The sequence below is a fragment of the Sphaeramia orbicularis genome, chromosome 13 (assembly GCF_902148855.1).
Source record: "Sphaeramia orbicularis chromosome 13, fSphaOr1.1, whole genome shotgun sequence".
Taxonomy (NCBI): domain Eukaryota; kingdom Metazoa; phylum Chordata; class Actinopteri; order Kurtiformes; family Apogonidae; genus Sphaeramia; species Sphaeramia orbicularis.
The window spans coordinates 32,113,420-32,130,079 of record NC_043969.1 but is presented as its reverse complement, the minus strand read 5'-3'; the positions used below and the strand labels follow the sequence as shown (position 1 = coordinate 32,130,079).

The 16,660-nt window shown below is 39.1% G+C and overlaps 1 protein-coding gene across 1 annotated transcript in view; it reads right to left on the bottom strand.

The window, feature by feature from the left end:
* Positions 1-8,447: 8,447 nt before the first annotated feature.
* The window catches only part of rtn4rl1b (reticulon 4 receptor-like 1b), a 147,422-nt gene continuing 139,209 nt past the window's right edge, over positions 8,448-16,660 (bottom strand). Inside the window, exons 2-3 of the mRNA XM_030152797.1 lie at positions 11,925-12,376; positions 8,448-11,269 (exon numbers count right to left, since the gene is read on the bottom strand). Of these exons, the coding sequence (XP_030008657.1) occupies positions 10,376-11,269; positions 11,925-12,376 (1,346 nt within the window). The 3' untranslated portion in view covers positions 8,448-10,375. The remainder of the gene's footprint in view (positions 11,270-11,924; positions 12,377-16,660) is intronic.

Below are 16,660 nucleotides of genomic sequence, written 5' to 3'. Positions count from 1 at the left end.
TGGTCAAGTGTTGTGGTTTTGCCTTGTGGGATGCAAGAATTCCCACCATTAACAAGGAATATTTGTAATTTTTTCACTAAAATTCACACAGACCGTAGTCATTAAAATCAAAGACTTATGACAAGTATTATGGGCTGACTGAAACATTAAATATCTGCCTCTGCACATAAATGGATAAATCTGGGTTGTTCTCTTGCACTGTCCTCTCGTTTAGCACCAGCCGACATGTCTCTCTTATCTCATGATTATCGCTGACATTTACAACACATAGATTAAAAGAAAGGCCTTTAATGCATATAGAATGACATACTCCACTGAAATGCGAATTTTGAGTTAAATGAGTAGATGTTGATCATAAGGTCAGTCTACTGTGTGGGCCGGATTTACTAAAGGTTTGTGTGTATAAAAACATGTGCAAACTCACTGCACATGCAAAAAAATTTACTAACTGATTTACTAACAGTGCGCGCTAAGGGTTGCATCAAAGATGCAAAATAGCACGTCTGCATCCAGTTAGTACGTTACAATGAATATGTAAAATGGGTTCGGTTACATGCAACTGTGCATGCGCTGGGAAGAGACAATGTAAATAAATTAATTTAGCACACGCAAAGTGATTTATTAAACCCAAAAACAATTTTGCTCATAGAAACTGCATCTATATTTAACATGTCTCAAAAGGAGGTGCAAATGGTTTGTACACGTAATTGCGCACACATGACTGCGGTTATTGTTGCAAGAAGGAGACATCAAAACGATGAAACAAGATGCAGAGAACGTATTTTTCACCCTTGTGTGAACATTTTTGGAATGAATGAGAAAACCCCCATATGGCCTATCCAGCTTTGTCATTTTGGAGCTGTTGGTGTAAGTCAGAGCAGATTTGGAGCCACGAGAAGGAGTTATGCAATACCTGCAATGACAAAACTCCTGACAAGTTTACATTTTTTTGGCATCTGGGTCATTCCAGTGTATGATAGCTATTACAGCTGGGATCTCCCAATTCCGTTTTTCAGATGTGCTGTCTGAAGTCCTAAATGCCATGCCGTGCTGGATGGCCAGTTTTATTAGGTTTCCACACACTTGGGACTCCTTGAATGAGACCAAACAAGGCTTCTGTGCTGTAGCTCATTTAAGTGTTAATTTGCTTCATCTACCAACACCTCTAATTCTATAAGGCGGAATTTAGCTTTGCGCTTTTATCTCTCCAAACTCGCCATGCTGCAAACAAAAAAAAAAAACATGCAAAACCTCCATTTAAATAGGTGTGTCTCTAACACATTTACGCCTGGTGTCATTTACACAATCACTCTTAGTAAATCACCCACACACCACGGTTCAACCCCACACGCAAAAGTCTAGATTTGCATGCAAATTAGTACACGCAAATTGGGATTTTAGTAGATCCAGCCCATTGTCTTTAACCAAAATTTCAGTTTAATGTGGTCTGTCAAGGAAGTTTCTTGAGCCATTTCTCAATGTTAACATTCAAAATCAGTTTTTAGTAGATTTATAACCTACATGTTGTCATTACATGTGTTACCTCATGTCTCGTCTTTGCTTCATTACATTAATTAAATGTCTGCATACATCCAAGGCGGAACACACAAAAGCAGATCTCATCAGTGGCTCTGAAGACAGAATGAAAATGCAGCTGTGAGGAGACACTTTCCTTTTGTCAGATCCACCAGAGAAGTGATTAATTGTGGAGCGGTGGGTGGGATAGGGGTGGGGATGCTGTGAGTGTCATTAGCCTCTTGACTGGAGCGTGGTCCCCTCCAGGAGTGATGGGCTCCTCAGCTGCTTAACGCACAAAGAAAGTGTGTGGTGCTCCTTTTTCTTGGCCCTACTCGATTGATTGTGTGTGTTAATTGCAGGCATTGATCAGAACTGAGAGCAAAGAGACTTTCAGCGACAATCTGAGCTTAAAAAAAATCGCTCTCGGGAAATTCAGATGTGGAAACACAAAGAGACGTATGATAGGGGAAGACGTACTTGTTGTAAGAGGATAATACAAGTTTATAAATACAATGTTAGTCAAACAAGGAAACAAACGCAATAAAATTACACAACTTCTCAACTGTACTTATCAAGAGATGTTCTAATCTATTATATACAGATCTGTTTTTGCTGTATCATGTATCTCTGGTCTTCACATTTGAATGTCTATTAAAGGTAGGGTAGGAGATTTTTTCCAGGAGCATTTTTTACTATATTGCTTAAAATCCCCTTCACACCTCGATTGCAACCAATTGATTAAATGCTCTAATACAAAAATAAAAAAAATTGTAGTCACCTGTGGAATGGACAGGACTGAAAAAACACCATCCAATCATTTTAACTGGCCCATCATAATGATTGAATGGTGACATGTCTATCAAATTTAACTGCCATTTGTCCCCCCCTCTGCAAGTACAATCCGGTACTCAGGAGGCGTTGTTTTGGAGGGAAGGCTGAAGAAAGGCGTTTGGACTTTTGAATTGTGTATTTTCAAAATGTAGCTCACTCAAACCGTTTTTCCAGGATCTCCTACCCTACCTTTAATGTATTTTTAGTAACAAGCAATTTAAGTACTGAGATTTATAATGTAATAGCCTGCGTCTATGTGTTGTTTTGTCTTTCCAAAATAAAAACTGGTGGAGGGGGGTTCATTGGCTGTGGATGAACCCATTCAATAACCTTTCTTTGTTCTATTGACAGTAATTTCACTTTTTGTTCATGTGAAATCACTTAATTTAATAAAAAAAGAAAAACAGAAATAAATGTTTCTTTCTTAATAAGAAAACAAACATTCAATGATACACAGTTGTAATCTAAAGGTCCAGCGTGCAGAACTTGCAGGGATTTAGAGGGCTCTAATTACAGAAATGGAATATTATATTCATAATTATGTTTTCGTTAGTGTATAATTACCTGAAAATAGGAATTGCTGTGTTTTCATTACCTTAGAATGAGCTGTCTAGAGTATGCCATGCCATGCCAGGTTTCTTCAGTAGCTGAGGGCTTTACCCCCCTGTTCTCCTGTTTTATTTTCCTTTGTATAGTGCCTTCATTCATTGTGTAGCTACATTACCGTCAAAAAAGTTCAGAGGCATGAAAAGCAAATGCAAAACACATTATGGACAGTATAAACACAACATATTCCACGCTTTGTCCAGTCCCCTTCATTTCATTTGTAAACATACTATACATCCTTTCGTCACGTTGCATTGCAGAGTACAACAGTAGGGTACGGTTGTATAGAATCTTAAAGCTAATTAAATCTGTCAGTCACATATTTCATCCCATACTTGTCTGAAAACACCTCTGAGCAGCCAAAGCCTCCTGTCACTGGGTGGATTTTATGCAGTCCAAGTAGATGCAGAAGTCTTGTTCGCGCTTTGATTACTTGAAATACAATATGCTGAAAAGTAATTATGAAATTTTTGCAGCGATATAAAAAAAACTGTTGTGCATTGAAGGTTTTTGTTCCAGAACGGGCAAAACAAACACCAGCTTTAATGATGTATTTTGCATTTTAACTAGCCACTGTAGGTCACAGTTAGAGTGAAGACTGTGATGTCACGAAATATCACACACCTTTATCCACTGTGTTACTCCTCTCTAACTTGAAAATCACTCCACCCTGCATGATGGCCCCACACCCCTGTAAGAAAATGCCATATCTTACAAGGTTACAAAAAGTGACTAAAAATAAATAATCCAGTGCTTTTTGATTGATCTATGAAATGTTTTCCTTGACCCATGCCCTACTGTTGCACCAAGTTTCATGCAGCTAGGTGCAGTAGTTTTTACCCCTCAGCCAACTTCTGGTCAAAGGGGTACTGTAATCGTTTTGTCATCTGTCTGTCCATCTGTCTGTCCATTCAACAACATAATTGCATTTCCTGAAGAATGCATTGAGATATCTGCACCAAATTTATACTGTGGATGCATCTTGGCATGGAACAGAAGCTTATTGACAATAGGTGACCTTGACCTACTTTTTCAAGGTCAAATGGTCTTGTGCTTTGTGCAGTTATAATATCTGAGTACTTTCAGATATTAATATGTATGTGATAAGTTTTACACAAAGACAATCTAATTTAAATTGTTGGGCAGTAACTTTCAACAGAATCTTACACTATATTTGGCCGAGGGGTATTAAAAGTGTGCAGCACGTTATGTTTGCATAATCTTGTGTTAAGAAAAACAACTGAAAAACAGAACCAGGCAGTGCATTATTTTTTTGGTTGAGGTAGAAAAAGACGAAAATACAATCCCAATGGGGTAAAACAAAGCACAGCAACAGTATCTGCTGTTCTGATCCTGGTACTAATACGCTCACTATGCTTCATTGTAATAACAGACAAACAAGTCTGAACAGAATTGGGAAAAACTGTCCTTTTGAAAGCACCATTCTTTTGATCAGATTAGGAGTGAACATTTTAATGGCAGTGGCAGTCTGACAACAAGGTGAAGTGGTGCAGCCTAAATGTAATACAATCATCCTTGGTGCATCAGGATTACTTTCAGTTTTTCCTCAATAAAACAGTCAAGCTTGTTGTAGTATTGTTGCCGTGCTTACCAATTTACAAAAATTGCTTAGGTAAGTATTATATTATCATATGAAATGGAGGCAACAGTAAAGAAGTTCAAAGCTTTCCTTTTGAAAAAGCTCAAGTTCCTGGTAAATTGGCTCAATCCTACAGGCGGCATTAAACAGTAAACTCTGCAACAGGGAAATAAGATTCATGAAAAGTAACACTTCACCATCCAGTTCCACCTCTCTCCAGCTACTGACAAAAGAAATCATTTAACCTAGATGTATTGTTATGGAGAAGCATGCCATGCTGACTTTTAGTAATTTCTCTGCATATTTCATCTGACTTGAGGTCAAACATGAGAGGATTATCGAGCCTCTAATCCATGCAGGTGGTGGTGTGGCCTTGGGCTGCTCAAGTCCTCTCGGTTTAGTATGCAAGCTGGCTGGTTCGGAGAATTGGAGCACACCACCGCTCTTGGGGGATTTTAAGCTAAATAAATAGACAAAATAAAGAGCTGGAATAAGAAAGGGTTTATGGAGAAAGAGGTGATATTAGCTTTGTGATTGAGTAGGGAGAGTGGGACTGTGAGAAAGAGAGGGAATGGAGAGTCACACTAGGTGCAAGTGTTGTGGCATTTTGTGGTGTTTCTGCTCTTAATTATCATGTCCCCCAGTGTGCCGTCTCCCTTCCCAGCTCACCCACTTTCTTCATCTCCTTTTTAATTTTCTAATTGCTTGGTTTTAATTAAAGCCACACAGCAGCGACAGTGAGTCAATTAAAAGCCCAGAAATGGGTACAGATAGGCAAAGGCTGTATTTCTTTTTGGACTGGGGGTGCTGCGAGTGAGGGGTGTTTCTGTCAGTGAATGTTGTGTTCATAGTACTGGCATGCCTCAGGATGAATCAACAAGCTGCCTCTCTGCTGCATGAATAAGTGATGGGAAATCTCACATGCTAGGTGCTATATTGGGAAACCTGTAATGTGCTGTGAGTTACATGGGTTTTACAGTGATTATGTTTAAAATTATTCGAACGTATGTGGGCTTTTTATAAGAAGACTTCTAGAGAGTTGGGAAGTAGCTCACCTCTTTTTTTATAGTTTCTTTCCTCTCCTTTCTTTTATTCTCTGTATGATTGCTGTCATATCTCATGTCTGGCTGTGCTTCCTTTGTGTGTCATTTCCTCCTCCAAGAATCCCAGCCAATTCCCCTCCCTCTAACCGCTCAATTACTGATGTACTGTAGCCTCCCAGTCCCTCTCCCCGCGCTTCCCTCATTTTCTTAATGATGCCACATTCCACATTTTAGATTTTATTCCTCCTCATCCCTCTCTTTAATTATGCAGAAGTATTTTGGCTCTGGCTTCTGACGATAAAGTCGGTGTCCTACCTGCTTTACACACAGCCTCCTCTAGCTGAACTGGATTCTCGCGGTGCTCGCTGATCACTCCTAGATTTCTTCTGCAACGAGACAATTACGATTACGTCCCTGGCTTTGATGTGCTTTCCAAATAAGTGGGTCAAGTCAGAGGAGAGTATCTGTGAGTCAGATACTAATTTACCTCAAAGATGAGGAAAATCAAACAATTCTGTGTAAAACTCTTCAGCAACAAGATAACGCGAGCTGCAAATGATCACCACAATATTTGACTGCTTCGATGTTGAGAGCCAATTTGTTTTCATGTTCTTTCTGCTTTTGCTCAGTCGTCTTTAGTACTTCAATTTTAGCAAATATTACAGTCGCAAATTTAGGTTTTATGTCTCTGGAAGAGCCACATGAGCTTCAATGACAATGGTGATTAACTAGGTGAAACAGACTGGTATAGAATGACTGTTACTGCTACTGTTTCATCCGATATGACTCTACAACTTCAATTTAACATGGAGTAGAATGTCAGTATCTTTCAGCTTCTGGCATGTAAAATGACAATGGTGTATTCTGTACATACACAAACATTACATGGGGTTTTTAATGAGTGTTCACATTCATAAAACTCTGTGCTCAACAATTTTGCTAGTGCATGATTGCTTTTTTTTGTAAATTATGGTGATGGATGTTTGTGTGCATGTGAACAAGCTTATTAGAGAGTCCACACCCCATCAGTTCTTGTAAATAATTGTAAATTGATGCAGGGATGCCTCCAGTTTATCATTTAACATCTCATTCAGCTCTTTCAAACATGATCATAGAAGACCATCACCCTTTGGTGACACTGCAGTTGATGATTATGGAGGAGAATGACTTCTTCTCCCCGAAGAATCAACATATCCACCGTGTATTTTAAAGCACTGGTACCATTAAAATGAAAAGTACTTTTTTTTCCAATCACAAGAAGGACTTTCATGGTGCACATCAAAAACATGAACTTGGCAAGTTCAGTTAACCGAATCTAGCTTTGTAATTTCATTTAATGTTTGCACAGGTCTTAAAGAGTTGCACGAGTGAAGATTAATCAGTTTTGTCACTAGTGCTGCAATCAAAAGGGAAGGTTTCAGAGTCTTTTTGAAGGAAGGTAAAAAGCAGAAATACAGGGAAACACAAAGTCAGATGAGATACAAAGTGGGTGATCAAATGGGAGGTCATGGTAATGATATGAGTAGATGAGTGTCAAACACCAGATGCCAGACCTTCTATCAATTTAAATATAATTACACAGTAACCTCATCCATGCGTATAACCATTCCTTCTGTGCTCATTTATCATTTAACAGAATTTGGGGGGAAAAAAAGTTAAATTGAACACTTACTTGTGGATCAATTTCTATCACCGTGAGGGGAATTTAGAGAAGAGGAAATAGCATTTATGTTCTAAAGGCCCATTAATAATAATAATAGCCTGGAATATCTACAGACTCCATGTGACACTTCCATTAATATCCTTGGTGCTTTTAAAGGATTCATTGAACAGCAGTATATCATGCTGCTGTCTCTTTTCCTATTGCTCCAGAGCATATTTTACTGTTAACCCCTGTATAATGGGCTAAAATGTGTAGTAGGTTTTACTTCACCAGTGTTTACAGTGTTCACTGTAAATACGTTGTACACACAGACTGCATGTAGAGGCAGAAAGAGTAGACCAGATAGAAGGACCTGATCAGGGGAGATAGTTTGCAAAGAAAACAGGATGGAAAAAAACTAAAATTGCTGACAGAATCAATTTCTATTTAGATTAAATAGAAAAAAAAAAGGCTTGAAAAAGCTGGTGTTGTATGCCTGTTTTCCCCAAACAACACGGCTCCATATTGCAACGATGCAATATGTAAAAACATCACATTATTTAATAACTTGACAAGATGTAACACATTTTCAATTCATTATGAAACAACACTTTGCAATAATCTGCAGCAGCCTGAATACATAAGGTATTTCCCCCTATTTTGTAATAATTTCTTAAATATTGCAATAGTTGTTCCAAAGCAGTTCAGTTGCACTTTCGACAGCTCTAGCTGAGTTTTTGAGTGCGATGATGCTTTTCGGTGGGTCCTTTGTCGCAGACCTATCAAATGAGAATGATCATAAAAAAGGGTGTTTCTTCCAGGTTGGCTATTGACATCAAGATCTTTAGTTTGGTTGTGTTTCTAAGAAAAATGATCACTTCAGCTCATGTTTTACAAACAACTATTATGACAACTATTATGTAAATATAATGTTGTGTAATTGTTAGAATATTGTATGGACAGACTAAGACATGAATTTGGGGTTGGTTATTGCATAATACACTGCATTTTCATTATAAAAAAGTGCACTTGCCATTTATTGTAATAAGTATACATTATGTTATAATCAACTGTAGGGTAATTTATAATATGCTGTGTTGAAGCTGTATATTACAAAATGCATTTGTTATTGCAAGTGTTGCATCATGTTGAGTTGCTGTCTTGTTGCACTGCAAATGCAGTAATAAAGACTCAGACTGCAATGGTAGACATAAGAAGATATAGATTTTAATATCTTTTTTATAAACATTTTGTACTGTTGTTCTCTGATGATAACTTACAGAAACAACTGATTTATGACAAAGAAAGAAGATGACTAGGCATACAGTAGAACAAGAAAATGAGAGGTGAGGAACTGTGCATTAACAAAGAAAGATTCTAAAAATATAACATGAAAAACTTACGCAAATAAACAAATCACCAGAAAATCAAAAATCATAGGCTCCTCTTGACATGAGGAGGAGAAAACCCTGTTATCATCATTGATGTCACTGATATTGTTTTTCTCATAGTAATACAGTAAATGATTAATATCAGCACTGCGAGAAGTCCTCTTGTCTGCACTGTAACGACAGTTCACATCATTGATACAAACACCGTCTTATCCGTAAGTTGAAGGGAGGCACAAAAGCTCCAAAAGTACAGCAAGATGTCCTGTAATTGTCCGTCTCTCAATCGGCATCCCTTTGACACTTCAGAAGCGATTGTCTCGGCCTCAGATAACCGCATCAGTTAATAAAGCAGTGTAATCTGAATTCTCTCTGCATGATCCCTATTTTCTCATGCTCCATCCAAAATGTTTGTAATGTTTTATTGATCACACAAGTCATTTAAGGTACACACACATTTTTTTCCCTTTGAGTCTTGCTCTTGTGTTCCATTGATGTTAAATGATTAAGGAAAAAATGTGTTCCTCACATTCTCATTGAGGGAGTGATGCCCTCACACTGAAGGGAGATCAGTTCAGCACAGCCTCATTGGGAAACTGAGAAAGCCCGTCCTGACCTTTGACCTCTAAGGCTCCTGTTGGTCCTGCAGCAGGGATCCATCTCTAGGTCCATTTTGTGTCATATAAAAATCAAACAAACAACATCTGACACAAGATATAGACAGACTCTTTGATATTCACAGCTTGATCTCCCAGAGACACACTTTGTTTTCCAAGCAAATGAAAATAGCGCATGTCAGTCCTTGTCATCTTGAAACAATTAGCAGCTTTTTATTCAGTTGCACAGAAGGAGGAAAATGGTGTGAATGAAGATGGAAGTAGAGTCCAATGCAGAAATGCAACAGCAATGACAGTTTCTGTTAGATAGGCAGAAAGTTGGTACAGTACCTAAAAAATAGTATTTTTTGTGTATAAGCTAACAGACTGCTCTGTTTATGGCCTTAAAACATTTGTGGCTATAGATTTTTTCTCTCATTAGTAAGAGACACATTCTCTGGTCTGATAATGAATGACAATTTATTGCCGTACTTACACTTTTATCTCTTTGTTTACGACAAACACTTAAACCCAATTGCTTGGTCCTGTCAATCGCAAATGATGCAACGAAAAAGTACATGTGGAAAATATGATGACAGTAAGACAGGGCTGACACTCGCAGATTTACAGGATCACTGACAATAAGTTTGTTACCTCTTGATAACAATTTAAAGACTGTGAACTGAAAAAAAAAGTTACTGTATATGTAACACTTAAGATTGAGCGTATGTCTCAGAGCAAACTCGCTACCTTGAAGTTTGCTTCTTCTGTTGTCTCCTCCTTTGCTCTTGTCTTATCAAGTGTTGGTCATCCAAGCTCTACTTGAGTGACAAACAGAACTTGAAAAAAATATACTTTATATGATACCGAGATGTATGAAGGTTAAATCATACTGGTATAAGTGGCAGTGCGAGCTTGGTCTTCATTAACCTTTCATCGTTCTTCGTCCCTCTGAGTTTTGTGCTGCAAGTCTTTTTGTTGTAGATGTTTGATGCCTGTTTCTGTCTGAACACCAACACTCCCTACACAACATTTGCACATATAACTCACACACACATACATAAAAGACACGCAGGCCTTGTAGTGCAGGAGCAGGAGAGGAGTCTGAGGGCTGTGTTTCGGTGATTAGCATTAGCCGCACCCTCTGAAGGTCAGCGGAGAATATAGTCAGTGTTTGTTGTTACCAAGGCCACCAAGAGGGCGTAGACATATAGTGAGGACTGGGATAAAGATGCCCTGTTGTTGGCTTGCTGTACCCCACTGGGTGGGCGAACAGTGGTCCGGGGACCGCACTTGTGCTTCCTCCGTGTGACGGTGCCGTCTGGTGATGTATGATCATGTTTTCCCCCATCTGTAAAATCTGGGGAGGAATCCTCCTTGTCTGCCATGACCTCTTTTGAGTGATGAACTTCATTGTCACCCTTTCCTTTGCTCACCCTATTACGAGGCTTTGTGCAGTTCCGAGAACGACCAGGTCTCGAGGGATGCACTATGTGGGTCTGCCCTCCAGAGCCAGCCACCACACCACGATTCATGGATGGGTTCACTGTGCCAGATAAATTATTAGTCTGGGCTCTGGACTCTGAATTAGGTACAGTTGGTGAACAGTTAGGGAAGTCCTCTTTGCGAAGCTCCTTGAGATCTTTCCCAACCATATTAGGTGGTGCCTGGCAACCTACGGCAGATGTCGAACCTCGAAAGCGTTTCAACCATTCCCACAGTGACAGAGCCTTGCAGTCACATGACCAGGGGTTGTCGTTTAGGCGTAGGTATTCCAGGGCAGGCAGCGTGTCAAGGCACTGCCCAGATAACTGTATCAGAGAGTTGTTGAACAAGTAGAGGGTAGTGAGGCGTTTTAAGTCATGGAAGGCCAGGCGGTCAACCCATTCAATCTGGTTTTGGTGCAGAAGCAGACGATCCAAGGCCCGAAGGCCTCTGAAGGTGTTCTGGTTAAGGCTCCACAGATGATTTCCATGCAGGAACAAGTGGCTCAAGTTGTGGAGGTCCATAAAGGTGTCATCCTGCAGGAACTTCAAATGATTATCCTGAGGTAGGATACAGAGGACACAATTAAAAGATTAGATATCATGAAATGTTTTCATAGCAACACTGATGTGGTGCTGCTGCAATGTCAGTAAGTAAACAATAGTCAACAGAACATGCTTATCACACACTAAATATACAAACAGTCTGTTTAAATTCAAGAGACTTATTGTGCATTCACACCTAGCTCATTTGGCCCAGACTTTTACACTTTTCAGTTTGATCTGGACCAAAATGGTGAACCCTGACAAAAAGAGGTGGTCTGCTGAACATGCTTTTTGGATGGTTTGGACTTTCAGGCCAATTATAAGGAGTTATGGCAGGCTATCTTCAGCAATTAAACAAAAGAAGAGAAAATGGTCTGACTATGATAAAAAAATCAACTTGAAAAATCACTTGGAATTGCTGGTGGTGGTAGTGGTATCTTGATAATAATACTATAGCAACAATAAAATTAATCTGTTCATTCATTTCTATTCATTCAAATGGAAAAGGCTACTCTTGAACATGGCAATGTCTGCAGTACAATCATCTACAATCACATCATTGTCAAGTGTGTAAAAAGACACAGCCCATGTATTTCAGGTAAAGTTCTTAAGTGTCCACACAAAATTGCGATGTGAAATTCAGCTTAAGTATTATAGCTTAGTATTATACCTGCAAGTAGAGATACTGCAAGTTTCTGAGGCCTTGGAAGATGTTGTTAGGAAGTGAACTGAGCCCACATCTGTACAGGTGTAGCGCATTTAGCCGATTCAGTCCATGAAAGGTGTCCTCAGCCAGAGAGCGCAGATGACGGTTGTCTCCAAGATCCAGCTCCTCGAGCAACGTGAAGCCGTGGAAGGTTGAGGGTTCAATGTATGTGATGTTGTTGGAGTAAATCCAGAGGGTGACCGTGTTGGTGCTGAAGTGACCCCGAAGTAAGCGATGGATCTTATTGTTCTGTAGGAAAATGCGCTCACTGTCAGGAGGAATGCCTTCTGGGACTGACAGGAAGTTGTGGGCTTGGCAGGAGACGGTGCTGGGTGCAGTGTAGCAGATACAGTGACGAGGGCAGGACCAGGAAAACTCGAGCCCACAGAGAACCAGCAGGAACTCCAACCCACAGCCTGCAGGGAAGATTGAGAGAGAAGAAGAAGAGAATTGAATGACAGAGGTAGTGGAGCTTACACAAACCACAAATAGATGAACAAACACAGAAATGGGGGAGAAAATGAAAAGTTAAGTTGACACATAAAAACCCAAACAGCCACTGGTGATCAAAAGCATCTACTGATCTAAGTGTTTAATACCTGTTGATCCATTAATTCTATCAATACATGTAAATAACTGGTGTAAAATAGAGTTTGTCATCTTTTCATGGTCATCAGATATGACCCATTTGGATGTCCAGAGGCTCTGTAGTGAACATAGAAACACTGTCATCTTCTCTAACGTTGATTCACTAGTAAAACCCATGGAGTTTGATCAATGACAGTGGATGGACGCACTTGTTTCTCTGTTCAGTTAATGATATCTTTGCTGAAAAAGTAACTTTTTCTTCAATTTTCTCTGTTTCTGATTTAATAGTTTTCAACTTTAATCTTGCCTTTTCTGAACAGCTACATGATCAGAGAATTAAATATAGGAAAATACCTGATTTTCACAGAAAAACTGCAAAATACAGATGATAATTTTCTAACAAATGGTGATAAATGATTTAAGAAAGGTTAGATCTGATGCAAAGCTCATTTGGAAACTGCCACAAAAGTAGCACTGGTTTCTTTATGGGTTAATGGTTCTTTGTACTTTTTGATCCAGTGTAAAATCTGAAAAGGTAAAATATACTTAAAATGATAGAAGAATTTTTAAGGAACAAGTAGGCAGAAGACAGGTTTGGGGAAGTTAAAGGAAATATATAGGTGTCAGTTACAAAAGATATTCTCAAATACTGCCGCCAAATGGGAATGACATTTGGTATTCATTTTATGCTTTGTCTCAAAAGCGGTGACATTATCTTACTTACTGGTACGATTTATACTGTAGAACACATAACACATGTGGGCATTCTGTCAGATTTTACTATCCTAATCCACAAAGAGAGGTCTGTAAGTGGGCAAACAAAAACACCTGCTCCAGTGAGTCACAAGACGCCTCGGTGTAGCTGATTGGATCCCTCACAAAACATATTTTTCTGATTCGACACATCGGCAGCTATTTCAGAAATTACCATTTCCAATATTCTGCCACCTTGGGGAGCTGTGCTATTAAGAGTCCAATCCCCTCCCTGAATCCACTGGCACTACTTTATAGCAAGTTGAGGCAGTGATCAGTCCGTTTGTGTTGTTAAATGGGGCGTGGAATGCTTATTTAAACTTGTAGTAAGCTTCTCTGAGGCGTTTTCTGATCAGTGACATGATTCCCCAGATCCTTGGGACGGGAGTTGTGACTTATCCACAGTCTCATCTAAAATGAGCACAACTCACAGCACATTGTGAAAGTTCCATCTGACAACCCCTGGCTGTCTTCTACTCGATTTATTATTCACAGCATAGAGGAGGACTGATTCACTGCCTCCAATCAATACGCCTCTGTTGCCTTTTAACTCACCCTGTAATCCTGGGTGTTTTATGCTAGAATTCAGGCGCTGCAGAATTACTCTCCATCATGTATTTTTTCGCCAAACTGTGGCTAAGCTGACATTCAGTGTCTGACTCCACTGACCTTTAACAGTAATTCTCTGTGTCTAGGTGCAGTGCTAGAGCGCTTTTATGTGTGTCACCTGAATGGGAGTGTGCTCTGTCGGGCTCGGCTCTAATCCTATTTGTTAAGCGTTGCCACTGGGCAACAATGGAAATGCATGTGTCCTCCTGCAATGAAATGTGCCCACTAAATCAAGTGATTCTTCACGGCTGAACACAGTCAAAAGGTTGATTGAGGTGCAGGGAAAATGTTGTATTGACGATGACATGCCATGAAAGAGCTACAGTAGGCTGCAGACTTGTAATTTTAATGTCGTGACCTGAATCAGGACATGGATGCTTTACCACATTATAGACTGCACCTGGATGTATCACACCTTTCATGATCAAACAAGAGAGAATAATTTTGTCTATTTGTCAACTGTTTTCATTTCAAACTTTATCTCTGCTGGGCTTTCTGAGAGGATATATCAAGAATGGCAACCTCCTGCCTGAGCAAATAGGTGAAAACATTTTGCACTGCTTTGGGGAAATAAAGGTTTTCTTTATTTATCAAACAAATAAGCGAGACAAGACACAGTACATTTTCCAGCTGCTGTTTGAGGAACATTTGCATTAAGCAGCCGCCACACGGTACTTGAGATGCAGCTTTGTAGTCATTTAGTATCGGCTGTGACCCCATAGACAAGACATTTTCATAAACACAAATAAAACAGATTTAATCTTTTGCTTTCACATTTGTTTTGGGATAAAAACAATGCATATTTTAATCATATGACTTAGAAGGATTTCATCTAAGATATTCTGTTATTTAGCAAAGTGATCTCCCTCTCACTCCTATGATTATGTATTTGAAGCCTTAAAGTATTTCCATTAAAACCTTACTTCATGCATGTCGCCAGTGGAATTAGGTACTAGATTTCTAAGAATAAAATGATCCGAGCGGCAGAGACAGGCAATGATAAGCATGATATGAAAGGAAAGCAAGGGAAAAAGAATGTGGATGCTGCATATAGTGAGACAGTTTGAATCAGTGATCTACTAATTATGTTGGACAGATACGGATGCACTGCCTCACTGACAAAGTAATAGATTTTTTTACCACCTATAGCTTCTTCTTTTTTTTTTTTAAACAGCTATTTTCATTTGCAGAGAAAAAACATGACATCTTGTCTTTTTTTGCCTTTGGAAAAACACTTGTGTCTTCATCCTAGATGATGCAGTAGAAGATGGGAAATTATGATGTTGATGTTCGTCAGATGCTGAAATGATTCATTCTCTCCTGCATGCAGATGGAGTGACGAGTGTGAGCTCCACCCATTCCTCTGTTTTCAGTGATGCAGAGGGCATATGTGCTCTATTATGCAGCTGGGAAATGGAAACTTTCTCACATGCTCAGTCACTCATTTCAACTGTATTACAAAAGTAATTAGTGACAACGGCAGACACACTGTCATGTTTACATTTATGCACACACCACACATATGATACATACTGTATGGATACACTGAGGCGTACATTCCGAAGTATTAGTGTAGGTGCGGGATGAGCAGATCACGTTTCTATGACAGACATAAAAGGCTGAATGACTTTTGTTTACAGAGCTTTGAATAGGAAGTCTGGCTTTCAGCGCAGAGGAATAAATAGGCATTGTGTGTAGTAGGGGAATGCTCTTCTTAAATGAAAATGTAAGAAATTAATGTGTCATAACTGCATTGTATGCTCACACAATACGCCATTCACTTCAAATTGTATTTTATAAATAGCTTTGGACACAACAGAGCTCATATATGCCAATGCGGCCTATTGGAATTTGGCAGAATAAAGGCGAGGCTCTGAAAGAGAGATAATGTGTTTTTGGAAAGGAAGAGGCACAGTTATTTCTGGTTTGGGCTGTGAATTAACACTCTCATCAAGTCTTTCACCTCAAAGCTTCCCTCTCCCCCTTTTCTTGCCTGCTAGTTACTGACGATGGATGCTATTGATAGCTTTTAACAGGAAATATCACATTTGCCCCTGCGACCCCTCACCAAGTTTGCGTTTTTTCTGTAGGGGTTAAAAAAAAATGAAAATAGATAAATAAATGAATGAAAGAGAATAGCTTGGGGTCCCTTGACAGACAATGAGAAGTGTCTGTGTAGAATATCAATGAAACATAGTTCACACTGGATTTGCCCTCATGAATAACACATCTCTACTAATAGGAGGGAAATGGTTCATCTGTAGGGCTGCGTGACTCTGCCCATCATTAGACTGGACAAACTCAATTTCCTGTGTCTCTCTAAAAGCTCTGATAAGGGCCATGCTGTTTTTGCCTCTGGTATTGGCTGGACACAAATAACATTTGAATTCAATCCACACTCAAAAGGTGTTTATGTTCATGTTCGTGCAAATAGTGGTTAATAATGACTAAACAATGTACGTGTATTAAATGAATTACTGAATAAAACCTGGCCGACAATATGTGCATGTGTGTCTATTATGCGGTACAACTACAGAACAGTGTGAGTACAGTATGTTATGTTTTGTTCAAATAAAATGATTTAAATCAAGGGTGTCAAACTCATTTTAGTTCAGGTGCCATATTCAACCCAATATGATCTCAAGTGTCTGGACAAGTAAAATAATAATATAATAACTTATAAATATTGACAACTCCATTTTTAAGTATATTATGAACATGTTTATAATTCATTCATTCATTCATTATCT